This window comes from Phragmites australis, chromosome 3 (genome assembly GCF_958298935.1).
Source record: "Phragmites australis chromosome 3, lpPhrAust1.1, whole genome shotgun sequence".
Classification (NCBI taxonomy): Eukaryota; Viridiplantae; Streptophyta; class Magnoliopsida; order Poales; family Poaceae; genus Phragmites; species Phragmites australis.
This window is the reverse complement of record NC_084923.1, coordinates 37,002,147-37,015,499: the sequence shown is the minus strand read 5'-3', so window position 1 is coordinate 37,015,499 and position 13,353 is coordinate 37,002,147. Positions and strand designations below refer to the sequence as shown.

Genomic DNA, 13,353 nt, shown 5'->3' with positions numbered 1-13,353 from the left:
GGGTCCTCGGGGGCTGCCACGTGCAGCCCCGAGCACTCTCTCCCGAGGACTTCAGTGAGACCTTCGGGGCACCGAGTCCTCGCGGGCTGCCACGTGCAGCCCCGAGCACCCTCTCCCGAGCACTTTAGAGGGACCTTCGGGGCACCGAGTCCTCGGGGGCTGCCACGCGCAGCCCCGAGCACCCTCTCCCGAGTACTTGAGTGAGACCTTCGGGGCACCGAGTCCTCGCGGGCTGCCACGTGCAGCCCCGAGCACCCTCTCCCGAGTCTCTGCTTTTACCTTGCAGGGTGGTGATATGTGGTGGGCGGCCGGTTTGGCCTCGGGACTTAGGGACCCCTGGTTCTAAATACACCGACAAATTAGCTATTGTAACATACATGATTGTGTAAATATGTTGCGACTAGATTAATTCATAACTGACCCATCATACCTCAAAAATTAGTGAAACCACTTTTATTAGTTTATTTATACTATGATTTACGTAGAAAAAATAATAGTAGACATGAAAAAGTTAATTACAATACTGTTTCTTAACATATTCACTTTATGTTTGTGAACTTTGTAAAAATCATAGAGAAATTAATAAAACTCTAAATAAAGTGAAATTAATTTTAAAGATCATTTTAAGATACGTTTTACACAAGAAAAATATGTGTTTGCATGTTAAATTTTTCCTTAACATGAGTTAATAATTGAGCCGCAAGTTTTAATTTTTTTATTTTTTCAAACTTCCTCCCTATAGAATATAATGCTAATGATATTATTTTTTGAATTTTTTTATCAGAAGATCTTAGAATTGTGTCTAGTTTTTTTAATATTTTTTTAAAATTTTTTAAATTTAAATTTGATTATTATTCGGTTTCTGAAACCGAATCGGATCAGAAGATCGGTTATGTGATTTTTTTTTTTAACCTGGTGCCCGGCCGATTGCCACCCGATCGCTAGCTCGCTCGTCCGCCTCCGCCTCTCACTTTTGTCTCGCGTGCCCAAACCCCAACCAAACCCTCGCGCCGCGGCGATGGATCTACGCCGGCCGTCGCGCTCCTCGTCGAGCGGCGTGGAGCCCAAGATCCGCCAGGTCGGCTTCTTCACCCCGGACGCCTCGGCCCCCTCCGAGCCCCCTGCCGCCGCCGCCGGCCCCTACGCCGCTGCTTCTGCTGCGGCTCCGCCGCCGGCGGGCGCGACCGCGGTGTCGCCGCCGGCGTCCGACCTCTCCCCGGGCCGGCTCTCCCCCGTCATGATCCCTCCCCCGCGCCACGCCGATCACCTCGCCCCGGGCTCACCCTCCCCTGCGGCGGCCGACTTCGTCCTCGCCACCTCGGCGCCGGTGACTTCGTCCACCCGCTTCGACGCCGCGTCTGGGATTGGTGACGACGACGCGTGGTCCCGCGCGCCTTCTGCCGCGGAGCTAGGTAATTTTCTGCCTTCGTTTATCCGGTTATGAACTGATGCGATTGCCATTACCATGGAGTGAGACAGCGGTCCTGGTATCAAACGTACTTTGGGGAAAAATTGGATAACTTGGCAAAAAGGAGGAACAGTTTCTGATATCATGATTTCTTCTTTTTTTCTGAAAAATTAGAGGAGCTTGTCATTTACCTTATCAACAGGAACTTGCATGACCAAGTCACCAGTGCTTGAAGCTAATCAAGCACGTAACGTAACTTAAAAAAGTTCAGTGAAATTGCGTGCTCTCCGTTTATTGTTTTCAACTCTACAATGTGTACAATGTTTGATGAACTGCCATTAATGTTCACATAAATACTCTGTTTAGCTTTCAGATATAGTCTTATTACAGACGTCAATACTTGACATACTTTTGAAAAAATATTTCAAGGAGGAATATCAACAGGAAGATGCATGACCATTTTTTGTTCTTCTCATCTTTCTAGTCTTGCATATCCTCTGAATCAGGAGGAACTTAGAAGACCACTTTCTTCTTCTCTTCATCTTTCTGTTGTTACGTAGCCTCTGCTGTTGGAAGGAAATTAGAAAACCACTTTGTTTGCTAAGAATAAACTTTCTTGGCAACAGGGAAAAATAGCTGGATATAATACGTTGATAGGAACAAGTCCATCCATCCTTAACTCCACACTGTTTATTTTACACCATCCAAATATCAGTACCACTGTACCTATTGAAGCTGTTTTTAATTTGACGTTGCTGGCTGCACTGTCACCTGTCACTCTTTCACTCTGAATCTCCAGGATATGTCAAAATGGATTAAAAAAACATCCCACACTTCTCCCTCCCCCCCCCCCCCCCTTCTCTCTCTCTCTCTCAAGCGTGGAGGCGTAGCAGTGTTGAGCTGGTGGTTGACAGCAAGCCTGACCCAAGCAGGTCTTGGGTATGCAAAGAAGAGAGACAGAGTGGAGGGAGCAAGTGAAGAAGAAAGATGTGCTTTTTTATTTGCTGACCTAGCCATTGAAGCCGAGTGTGGGATGTAACTGTAAGATGCCACATCATTGGAAAACTGTTGTGGTTTAGGATAAAGTGTTATTTGCACCTGTTTGATATGAAAATCAGGCAGTTTTATAATAGAGGGGGTGAAATTTTGACCTTGGTGATAGGTTTATTTTTCTAATGTTTATTTTGGCGTAATATCTATTAAATTTGCTGAGAAAATTGCTTTGTTCCTTTTATTTATATTTGCACATAAAATTTGTTTCAGGAGAAAACAAGCATAGTTTGGCTGAAATACAGAATGAAGGCACTCCAGCTTCCATTCCACAAAAGCAGAAGACTTCGAAAGCAGAGAGGCGTGCAATTCAGGAGGCTCAACGTGCTGCTAAAGCTGCTGCGAAGGAGGCAGGTAAGTATCTTGTTAATAGCTTTTGTGTAGTGCTGCTTGAATCACACAAAGCTTCTCAACCCTTTCGACTGTTTCTTTTTGGGTTTCCTGGCCTGGGGTTTGGCAATGAAGGATGTGCTTATGTATAAGTTCAACTTTGTTATGATTATCTTGCACGTTTATATTGCAGCCATAGCTTCTATGTTCCAAGCATGACTGCTGCGTTACTTTGCACTTGCAGGTTCTGTGGCTGGTCCTGCAATGTCCAAGCAAGCAAAGTCAGCAAAAACTGCTCAGAAGAAAGACTTGCCCCAGGCTGCAAGTACAGTTGCTTCCGAGAAGAAGGTTACTGAACGTCTTCCAGAAAGAGAAAGAAAGAAGGATGTTCCTCACCCCCGGATGCAATTTGACGATGTACATAAGGTGGAGAAAGCAAAAAAGCGTGCGGTTGTCAACCAATCAGAAGCTCGAAACAGAGTTGAACTGTTTAGGCATTTGCCTCAGTACGTGCATGGCACTCAGCTTCCTGATCTCGAGTCAAAATTCTTTCAACTTGAACCAATGCATCCTTCTGTGTACAAGGTAATTGTTATGCATTTAGTCTACCAAATATGTATCCGCACACGTAGTCCTGATCTCAAGTAGGATTAATTGATGATCTGTTATTCGCCCACCTAAAATCTTCATGCATTTGGAGTAGGACTAAGGTGTTAGAAGCTAAGAAGATGCAACATTTTGTTCACAATGGACACAATTTTTTTTGAGATATGTAAAATAACATTTGACAATCCCGGTGACCTTCAGTAATGACCACCACTCTAGCCAGATTGATTTTGTCCTTGCAAGAAGAGAGGATAGATATGCTTGCTTAGATTGCAAGGTGATACTTGGAGAGTGTGTTGTACCTCAACATAAGCTTGTGGTGATGGACTTTCGCTTTCGCATACATGTTCGACGGGACAAGAGTGCCAAAATCGCAAGAACGAAGTGGTATAAGCTCAAAGGAGAGGCGGCACAAAATTTTAGGGAGAGACAGGGATCGACCAAACCTGACATGTGAGGAGTTTGTAAAGAGAGACTTGAAGAAATGGAATATCCCCAAAGAAACATCCATAGATAGAAGCGTATAGAAGTTAGCAATTCACATACTAGAACCATAACTTATGCATCAGTCTCTTTATACCGTTATTACTTTTATTTCGTTACTATTACTAGTACCTTTATTATCATTATTGTTTTTACATAATCTTTTTAGTTGGATCTTGTGGGTTTCATCTCTAGCCTACCCCAACTTGCTTGGGACAAAGGCGTCTGCTGCTGTTGTTGTATATGTAAAATAACATTTGGTTATTGTTGATCCCCCTCTTCACCAGTTTCATTCTTTTTGTTGCATTACATGTTAGTTTTGAAATATGCGAACACTAATTTTGGAACTCTACATACGTGAGGATATGAATTGTAGATCATGCATGAAATAATCTTCTGCTATCTTATTACTTCAAAGGATGAATTACCATGCTTTTCATGTCCCTAGGAATTTGGAGCTATTTGGCCACTGACCGAAACTAGGCAACACTCAATTTGTGTTTTGTTGACCGAGCTGAAATGCAAATTTTCTACATTTTGGTGTATCTACACCTAAGTTGGGTTTGTGTACTTATACACTCCATTTTTTTCTCTCAAAAAGTTCATAATTGTACATCATGTTAAACTCAAAATATATGTGCACCTGACAATAACTATGCATAAATATGGTCATATGTGGCACTGTACAAAAAAGACAAGATAGGCCTTCTTTGCATAATAGATAGGTTTTATCTGTTGTTTTTTGTATGGTGCACATATGAACATTTTTTCACAAGTTTTTCCGGCAGGTGCACATATTTTAACCTGATCTACATGTATCATATTTTTTAGAATTTTTGAAGCGCACAATTGCCCAAACCTAACTTTGGTGTAGATACACTCAAGTGTAGAAGTACATGTCCCGACCGAACAGCCCATCTGCTTTATGCTTATTTTCAAATTCTAGCAAATTTGTTTCATGAGATCACTGAAGCACTTCACCGTTACCACTACCAACTGCAACTTTGTCTAAGCCATTGTGTTGCAAATGTTTAACGGTGTATAGTGATGCCTGTTTATTGTTTACTGGGTTTTAAGCTGGTCATAAGATACCATCTAGGCCAGGCAAACTAGGCTGTAGCCTTGCAAACCCAATTCAGTTTTTATTATTGATTGCTTGGATGTTTTTCTGAGAAGTAAAGAAAGTAGCTAATAAGAATTAGATGAATTGATTATTGTCAATTTTGGTTGAGTCTGAATGACTCATCTAGGCTTCACTACATTTCAGGTTGGGCTCCAATATCTGTCCGGTGAAGTATCTGGTGGCAATGGTCGTTGCATTGCAATGCTTCTTGCATTCAGAGAGGCGATAAAAGATTACACTACACCTCCAAACAAAACTCTCAGCAGAGATCTTACTGCAAAAATAAGTAGTTATGTGTCATTTCTTATCGAGTGCAGGCCTCTTTCAATTAGCATGGGCAATACTATTAGGTTTTTGAAGAACAGGATTGCCAAGCTACCACATACATTGTTGGAGTCTGAAGCCAAAGCCAGTCTTCAGTCTGATATCGATCGTTTTATAAATGAGAAGATAGTTCTTGCAGATAAGGCTATTGTCAGTCATGCCATCTCAAAAGTCAGAGACAATGATGTCTTGTTGACATATGGATCATCATCAGTTGTTGAAATGATTTTGGATTATGCTCATGAACTTGGGAGGAAGTTCCGTGTTATAATTGTAGATTCTCGTCCAAAGCTTGAGGGACAGGGATTACTGCACAGATTAGTGGCGAAGGGCATCAACTGTACATATACACATATAAATGCCATCTCATACATCATGCATGAAGTTACAAGAGTCTTCTTGGGTGCCTCCTCAATATTATCAAATGGAACAGTTTATTCTCGAGTTGGGACAGCATCTGTGGCTATGGTTGCACATGCTTTTGGAATCCCTGTTCTCGTATGTTGCGAGGCATACAAATTTCATGAGAGGGTGCAGCTTGATTCTATATGCGCTAATGAGCTCGGTATGCATATTTTATTGTTTATGCATTGCAAGTATATGTTTGAGATCATGCATAAGAACTATGTAACCTGAGTTTTCTTACTCAGGTGATCCAGATGTCATTTTGAAAGTTCCTGGGAAGGCAGATTTGGGCCATCTAAAGAACTGGGCAGACAATGCAAATCTCCAACTGCTAAATCTTGCGTATGTTTCTAAATTCCATATATTCACCATTTCTTACTTCTGGTAATACTCAAATAAATTTGTGCATCTGATAGGTACGATGCCACCCCTTCTGATTATGTGTCGATGGTCATAACGGATTATGGAATGGTAAGATATTTTCTTATGCTTTTCGTGATAATGTCTTCCAATGTATTTTTAGGATATGCATGTTGAAAACATCTTTTCATTTTTTTCCATATATATCAGTGTTACCTGGACACTCATGTTCAATTTTTTTTGCGGAATCGGAGACCCCGAATCTGAGTTGGATTCCGACACCTGTGTCGGATTCCGAGTTGTATTTCGTGTGTCTAAATTTTCTTTGCCGAATTGGACACCTGAATCCAAGTCGAATTCCGACACCCGTGTCCGTGTCTAGGTAACACTGGTGTTGGAACGATGTACAGCTACAGTGCCAAAGAGGTTCATTCCAGGCAAAGAGAGTGTGGAGGTGGGAGGATTCTCCCCTACCCATATAGGTGTGGGGGAGAGGTGAAATTTCCTCTCCAACCCTTGGTGGAGGTGGTGTGTTAAGCTTGTGGCTCTACTCGCTCATCCGCTTCGACATAGTGGTTCCCCTGCTTTTGCAAAAAATACAGTACGTGGAAGGATATATAGCTGGTTCGAGACCTGTGCGCGTTAATGCTCCCGAAGGCCCCTGCGCGAAGGGTTAGCTCTTGAGCGAAGCCCTAGGCTGCTGATTCCGAAGCCCAGGCGCCAAGGGTTAGCCCTTGTGCAAAGGCCCAAGCCACCGCGTGGAGCCGCTCACCCCGCGAAGGCTCACGAGCGGTGACGAGGCCTTCCAGTTCGAAGACCCATGCTCTTGGGCGAAGGCTGTGTGTCCGAAGGCCTATGCGCGGAGGCAAAGCCCAGCGAAGGCCCAAGCGCCAGGTGAAGGCTATGTGTCCGAAGGCCCATGTGCGATTGCCAGAAGCCTGGCAAAGGCTTACGCGCGGAGACGAGGCCCGAGGAAGGTCCACGCGAGGGCAATACTCTTTGTTCGAAGGCCTACAAGCGCGGTGCCCGGCAAAGGCTCACTTGCTCTCTGGAACCGGAACCCCACGGATGGTGCCAACTGTTCGAACGATGTCCAGCTACAGTACCAAAGAGGTTCATTCCAGGTAAAGAGAGAGAGTGGAGGTGGGAGGAATCTCCCATACCCATGACCCCTTGGGTCCTTTATATAGGTGTGGGGGAGAGGTGAAATTTCCTCTCCAACTCTTGGTGGGCTACAAATATTACAAGGTAGCCATTGAACCTTAATATGGGTTGTCTTTCTAGTGGGTCTCTTTGTAGGCCTGGGCCTTTTCCCCAACAACTGGTATATATGCATCTAGACATCTAGTTACTGAATTCCAGGTGTTAACAACAGAAGCCATGGGTTTTATAAGTGAATCAATTCAACCGTGTAAACAGTTTGATCTGCTTCAATTGGTTCTTGGTAGGGAGACACAGTTCTGTATAGATAGGTCGCATTTAGATTAACCATTAATTTAGGCTGTCCAACGTCTTTGTACATAGTGACAGTGTTGTCTGTCATGCAATTCTGGCACTTGTACAGATTTCATGGAAGCAGCTGGAAACTAAAGTAGAAAAAGGGTCCTCTGAACTTTCATACCAACTAGTATTTGAGGTTTGGACAAGGTTAACTGATTGTGTTTTCTAGCATCGAACTGATCTGCTGGGAAGATTAGGAAATGCAACTGCAAAGTCCAAATATTTACACACTTCTCATGTTCCTTATACGCTTGTTCTTCCTGCAATTTGGGAATCTTTTGCCTCACGCACATTATTTTGTTGTCTGCTTGTTTAAATAGCACATATATGGGCTTCTTTAGTTTTATAGTCAACTTTGTTTCCTTAAAAATCGAATCTTTCATGTCACACTGATTTGACCTTACAATCTGTTATATGCTTCTATTACCCTGACCTAATTTATTGTCTTCTGCGGTTATACATTTATGCCTTTTTTATGCCAATTTTGTTCAGGGGTTTACAAATATTTAATATGGCATGTCTGTTATCCGGTCAATTGAATTGATGAGGTTGATTTGCTGTTGCAGCTTCCGCCCACCAGTGTACCAGTCATTGTGAGAGAGTACCGCAAGGAGAAGCTGTGGATATAGGCACACTGCCGTATGATAGCATTTTTGGTGACTATTGCTGCCTAACTGCGACGTGTTGATGTTTTGCACTATCAGCCTCAGAGGTTGTTTAATTGGTCTTAATTGTTTTGTTTACTAGAAATGGTTCAGCCAGTTTTGCGATCACTTGTATGACTTGTTAACTCCATGAAGAACTTTTTAAAGATTCAACTTAAATCGAACTGAATTCTAATGACTGCGATCTAACTCCTCCAAACTGTGCACAAGTGTTCATGGCTTAGCTCCTGATGAAGAGCTCGGGTTGAGCTCATACCAAGTTGTCGTTGCTAAAACACCTCACCCAATTCATCACCACCAGTTCATTGCTACCCTCAATTCATCACCACCAGTTCATTCCTGCCAGCTCACCCTAGCCCCGTAAGGTTTCACATTGTTGACCTAGGGAAGCTAAAACAAAGCATACGACTTGCCTTGAATGTACTGGAATTTTCTGCCAGTAATGACATGTTCAGACCATAGCATTCAGCATAATATAGCCTAGCTACAGGGCAAAATGAACAAACAGAAAGCTTTTTTTTTGGCAGCAACGATATAACTCGACAAGGCGAAGACAGTCATCCTATTGGCATATGTGCTCGACAGCAGCCACGATCTGGGCAGGCTGCACAACGGTCGCATCCTCCAGGGTTGCAGCGTATGGCGTCGGCACATCCTGTGAGGACAAGCACATGATGGGGGCATCAAGGTAGTCCCAGAAGTTGTCAATGATGGCCGATCTCAGGCTGGCGCCAATCCCACCAGTGCGCATGCACTCCTCCACAATCAGCACACGGTGGGTCTTCTTGATGGAGTTGCCAATCGTGTGCAGATCAAATGGCTTCAACGACCTGATGTCAATGACCTCAGGATCGTACCCTATGTTCACTAACGTCTTTGCAGCCTGCATCACATGGTACCTCATACGCGAATATGTGAGGATAGTCACATGCTCGCCAGGCCGCACCATCTCAGCCTCCTCCAAGCATAGCACATATTCCTCGTCAGGAATTTTCTCCTTCAAGTTGTACAGAAGGACGTGCTCAAACAGCACCACAGGGTTCTCACTCCTGATGGCAGCTTTCATTAGACCTTTAGCATTGTAAGGAGTAGAGCAGGCAACCATTTGCAGGCCAGGGATTGACTGGAAATATGACTCCAGCCGCTGTGAGTGCTCTGCTCCAAGCTGACGACCAACACCACCAGGGCCTCGGATCACAATTGGGATTTTAAACTGTCCGCCAGAAGTGTAATGAAGCATGCCACAATTGTTTGAGATCTGGTTGTAAGCAAGGAGAAGGAAGCCCATGTTCATGCCTTCAACAACAGGCCTCAGCCCTTTCATTGCTGCTCCAACTCCCATGCCAGTAAATGAGTTCTCAGCAATAGGGGTATCAAGGACTCGAAGGTCTCCAAACATCTCAGCCAAACCTTTTGTCACCTTGTAAGAACCACCATAATGACCAACATCCTCACCAAACACACATACTGTTGGATCCACTTTCATCTCTTCTATCAAGGCCTCGCGAAGAGCCTCAAACAGCAAAACCTCATGACTGAAAGAAAAGGTAGATAAATTAAGAATTTGCAGTCGAGCACAAAAGAACTCATATTTATCAAAGATCAAATGCAGTCAACAATAAGTTGAACTGTCAGACTTACATACTTTCAGTTCAATGAATAGATGTAATTGAAAGACAAAAACTTGATTTGCAGGGGATATCATCATTATGAACGGGGTAGCCAAATATTATTCTGGTTTAGAACATACTGCTAACTCTGCATGCTGATGTGTGCTGAATGTGTATTGTACTTTGATATATCTCAGAACAGGTTAAATAATTTCATGCAATGAGCAAACTGTAGGCTACGAGTTAAGAACTAAATCACAAAAATCCTTCCATGGACTCCAGTCTCCCACTGCTTACAAGTTTCACTATGGCTGGCACCTATAAATTTGGGCCTGAGATGGTAAATCTTTCTCCTAACTTGGGGAACTCAGTAGTCAACAATATACAAATGTTTGTACGGACTTCTGACACAAAATTTAGTGTGTATAGCTTTAACTCTTAACGATTGGGCTGGTTCTAACCTCGACCTAAGGCAAGACCTAAAGTTATCAACTGAGATAGTGAGATTATAACTTGGCTGAGCAGGGGTTAATCCCTTCTCTAAAAAAAGATATAACTTGGCTTGTACCATTTTCCATCCCCCTTGCCATTAGCACAACCAAGCAAAGCAAAAATTTAACCATACATCCACAAAAGCTATAGAACCAACTGAGCAGGGACCGGCAGTCCTATCAGCATCCACTAGCAACTAAATGCACCATCTGTTACAATGAAGGATGCACACTGGAGTAACTCACTTCTAGTAATGATACACGCAAAGCCACTTCTAGATGGTTAACTCGTATCTGAGACAACTACCAACTCATTGACAATGGCTCTATGGCGATCCCACATAAATAAGGGGTTGCCACGTTTGATACCAAAAGTTAACCATCTAGAACTTGTATCCCTCTCCCAAGGCCTCATGTCACTCAAACAGATGGATTGTTGATGCAGCCAATGAAGAACGCATGGTAGCCACCAAATGAGGATTGTCCACATGCAAATCACCATGGGCTGTATGTCTCACACAGAGGTGACATGACTCCAGAGTATGACAGATTCTGGGGAACTTTGAACTAATTTAACAGCCATATATCATGTATTGCAGAATGAAAGCAACTAATTGCCACGTAAATGCTAAATGACTAGATCTACTGGATCCTGGAGAAATTAGTATATTATATGGTTAAATGGGTAGATTACGATCTGTTCTGACTATTGCAAGAATCTTGTACCGTTTGCATAGGAAAGGCATAAAGGAAAGTACTAATAACTTAAGATCTCCACAGAACATTCTGATGATTTTCTACGGTGCCTAGCTCTGGCGACTTCGATACCCCACTGATTGCCCAGGTGGGCCTATCAACATGTGTGGTTATTTGTACTGGTTAATTTCAAGAAGAGATTACGTGGACTGGGAGCAGAGGAAACAAGTAATAGAAAATCTACAAGAAGGAATAGTTGGTTATAGATGATTGACCAAAAATATAAAAACAAGTGCAACATCACTCCATTTGTCCTGCGTATATTAGACGCAGCTTCTTTTGTCAGGGGGGACGTTCACATATAAAACAACTACGTCGTGGTAACCACACCTAACGCACAAAACTACACAGCTCGGCGACTACGAATCAAGTCCAAACTGGTGCATGGCAATTGCCTATCAGTCAATCACCACAGGTGAGAAGGCGTACTACAACCTACAAAATTCCATATCACCTCACGTAAACTGAGTGCTGGTTTTGTGTGGATCGTGAAGCATCAATGAACTTAGGATACAGTTACACATCAGTATATCAAGGTAAATTTGCTACATTCAGTTTTTACCCGTCGGACTTGGAGGCTGCCGCGCTCGAGGGCGCATCCGCCTTCGCCTGCACAACAAAACACACGCAACAAAACAGAGTAGTTCAGTACACCAGCAGAGGCCAGCGCGCGCCACAGGCAAGGTAAGAAACTGAGTTCAGCGCAGGGGCACGCAACCGCAACCGCCGCACGTGCCACAAGCCTGCCGCGTCCTGCCCGCGCCGCCACCGCCGTCGCCACGCGCGCGCTCCTCGAAGCTGCAGCAGAGAGCACACAGAGCGTAAGCACAAACTCATCGGGAGATCCAACGCGGATCCTGCGCGCGGGAGTGCGCACCCGTGGTGGATCTGGGGCCGGAGCAGGGGGCGGCGGCCGGTGCCGCGGCGTGCAGCGAGGATGCGGCTGCCATTGGGAGGGTCGGTGCTTGGGATCTCGGAGCGGAGAAACGGTGTTGGTGGCGGTGGGGTTTGGGTTCCTATAAGGAGAAGGGGAGGTGGGGTTTGGTTGGGGCGTTGGGGCGTAGGCGTTGGTGGTGGATGAACGGAGGCGGCGGCGGCGGAGAGAACGAGGTGTGTGTGGGGCGGAAGGGACGAGGACAGGGAAGAGGCGGGGGGAGAGACCGGTGATCCGTAGGATTCAATTTAAACGGTCGAATACTCCATAATAGTTCAATCAGAAATTAGGCTCCATTCGGAAATCGGAACATTGTAAGTCCCTCAGATTCTATGGCCAACACCACATACTGAACTTCTCTAAATTTATATAAAACTACTACTCACGGAGGCTTTTAGACTCGAGACCCAACGCCATCTGCAACGGAGCTTAGGGCTCTTGGGAACGCAGCAGTGAAAAAAACGTAAGAATAGAAAAAAATATAGGAATAGAATATGATAGCAGGTGAAAATAGAGAATTAAATGTTAGAATATATGAGCTTAGCTTGTTATATGTGTATAATTCAAAATAAATTTTAAAGGTCTACTCATGTTAGGGAAGTGTGGTTTTTTAGTTCCACGTTGCTAGTGGATGTGAATGAATGCTAATTTAAAAGAGTTTCTCTCCTTCAATTATTTATCATGTGTGAAAAAGCATGCACACGCTCGCTCACAGAGGGTCCGTTAAAATCGGGTTTGTTGCTTACATAGCTCTAGCTTTATTATTTCGTTTCATTCTTTTTGTTATGTGAACAAAAGGATAAATATATGAAAATCGTGTCGGTTAAGACTCTGATCGTGGCGGCGTAACCGACTCCGGTTGTGATGTGTTTTAACCACGCGACTCTCCCTCTATATATATCTGACAGCCGCCGTACAAAAGATAGACGCGAGTTGCAAACACGCAATTAGGGTATTACTAATTTCTCTCTTTTGCACCATCGCAAGTAGTTTACTCCATCCTGCTACACCGACATGCACCGACGAACGGGAGAGCAGGTCTTCGAAACCGTCGCCCTTGGTATCCTGCATCGAGAGAAGGTAAATAAGATTTTTGGAAAGCGCTCATCGCGACTGCTCATGATCTGCTTCCTCTACATCATCGTGATCTACTTCGACTACTTCGTCTTTATTATCGCCTATTGGATTGACATCACGGTGACCTCTGCATCGACTACTTCATCTTTGTTATCATCTACTGCATCGTGCATCGACATCACAAAGGCGTCTGCATCTCACACTGCCATCTGGTACGTACGCAAATCCTAC

At 44.0% G+C, this 13,353-nt stretch overlaps 2 protein-coding genes across 2 annotated transcripts; one reads left to right on the top strand and one right to left on the bottom strand.

Moving 5' to 3' along the window:
• The first annotated feature begins 926 nt into the window (after positions 1–926).
• LOC133912943 (uncharacterized) lies at positions 927–8,429 on the top strand. The gene is made up of 7 exons (XM_062355934.1): positions 927–1,412; positions 2,672–2,812; positions 3,033–3,373; positions 5,145–5,889; positions 5,975–6,071; positions 6,146–6,200; positions 8,156–8,429. The coding sequence occupies exons 1-7, from the start codon at positions 1,019–1,021 to the stop codon at positions 8,216–8,218; spliced, it is 1,836 nt and encodes a 611-aa protein (XP_062211918.1). The 5' UTR covers positions 927–1,018; the 3' UTR covers positions 8,219–8,429.
• A 234-nt stretch (positions 8,430–8,663) lies between these two features.
• LOC133912945 (pyruvate dehydrogenase E1 component subunit beta-4, chloroplastic) lies at positions 8,664–12,286 on the bottom strand. The gene is made up of 4 exons (XM_062355935.1): positions 11,989–12,286; positions 11,830–11,909; positions 11,674–11,720; positions 8,664–9,789 (listed from the first exon to the last, which is right to left on the bottom strand). Exons 1-4 carry the CDS (start codon positions 12,059–12,061, stop codon positions 8,817–8,819), a joined length of 1,173 nt encoding a protein of 390 aa, XP_062211919.1. The 5' UTR covers positions 12,062–12,286; the 3' UTR covers positions 8,664–8,816.
• Positions 12,287–13,353: the final 1,067 nt, after the last annotated feature.

Excerpts from the sequence above, each read along its gene's own strand:
- LOC133912945 (XM_062355935.1), bottom strand. The coding sequence starts at position 12,061 with ATGGCAGCCGCATCCTCGCTGCACGCCGCGGCACCGGCCGCCGCCCCC. Across the intron at positions 11,910-11,988 it reads CGGCCCCAGATCCACCACGG|CTTCGAGGAGCGCGCGCGTG; the intron begins GTGCGCACTCCC and ends TCTCTGCTGCAG. Across the intron at positions 9,790-11,673 it reads GCAGCCTCCAAGTCCGACGG|TCATGAGGTTTTGCTGTTTG; the intron begins GTAAAAACTGAA and ends CTTTTCTTTCAG.
- LOC133912943 (XM_062355934.1), top strand. The coding sequence starts at position 1,019 with ATGGATCTACGCCGGCCGTCGCGCTCCTCGTCGAGCGGCGTGGAGCCC. Across the intron at positions 1,413-2,671 it reads GCCTTCTGCCGCGGAGCTAG|GAGAAAACAAGCATAGTTTG; the intron begins GTAATTTTCTGC and ends AATTTGTTTCAG. Across the intron at positions 6,201-8,155 it reads TCATAACGGATTATGGAATG|CTTCCGCCCACCAGTGTACC; the intron begins GTAAGATATTTT and ends TTGCTGTTGCAG.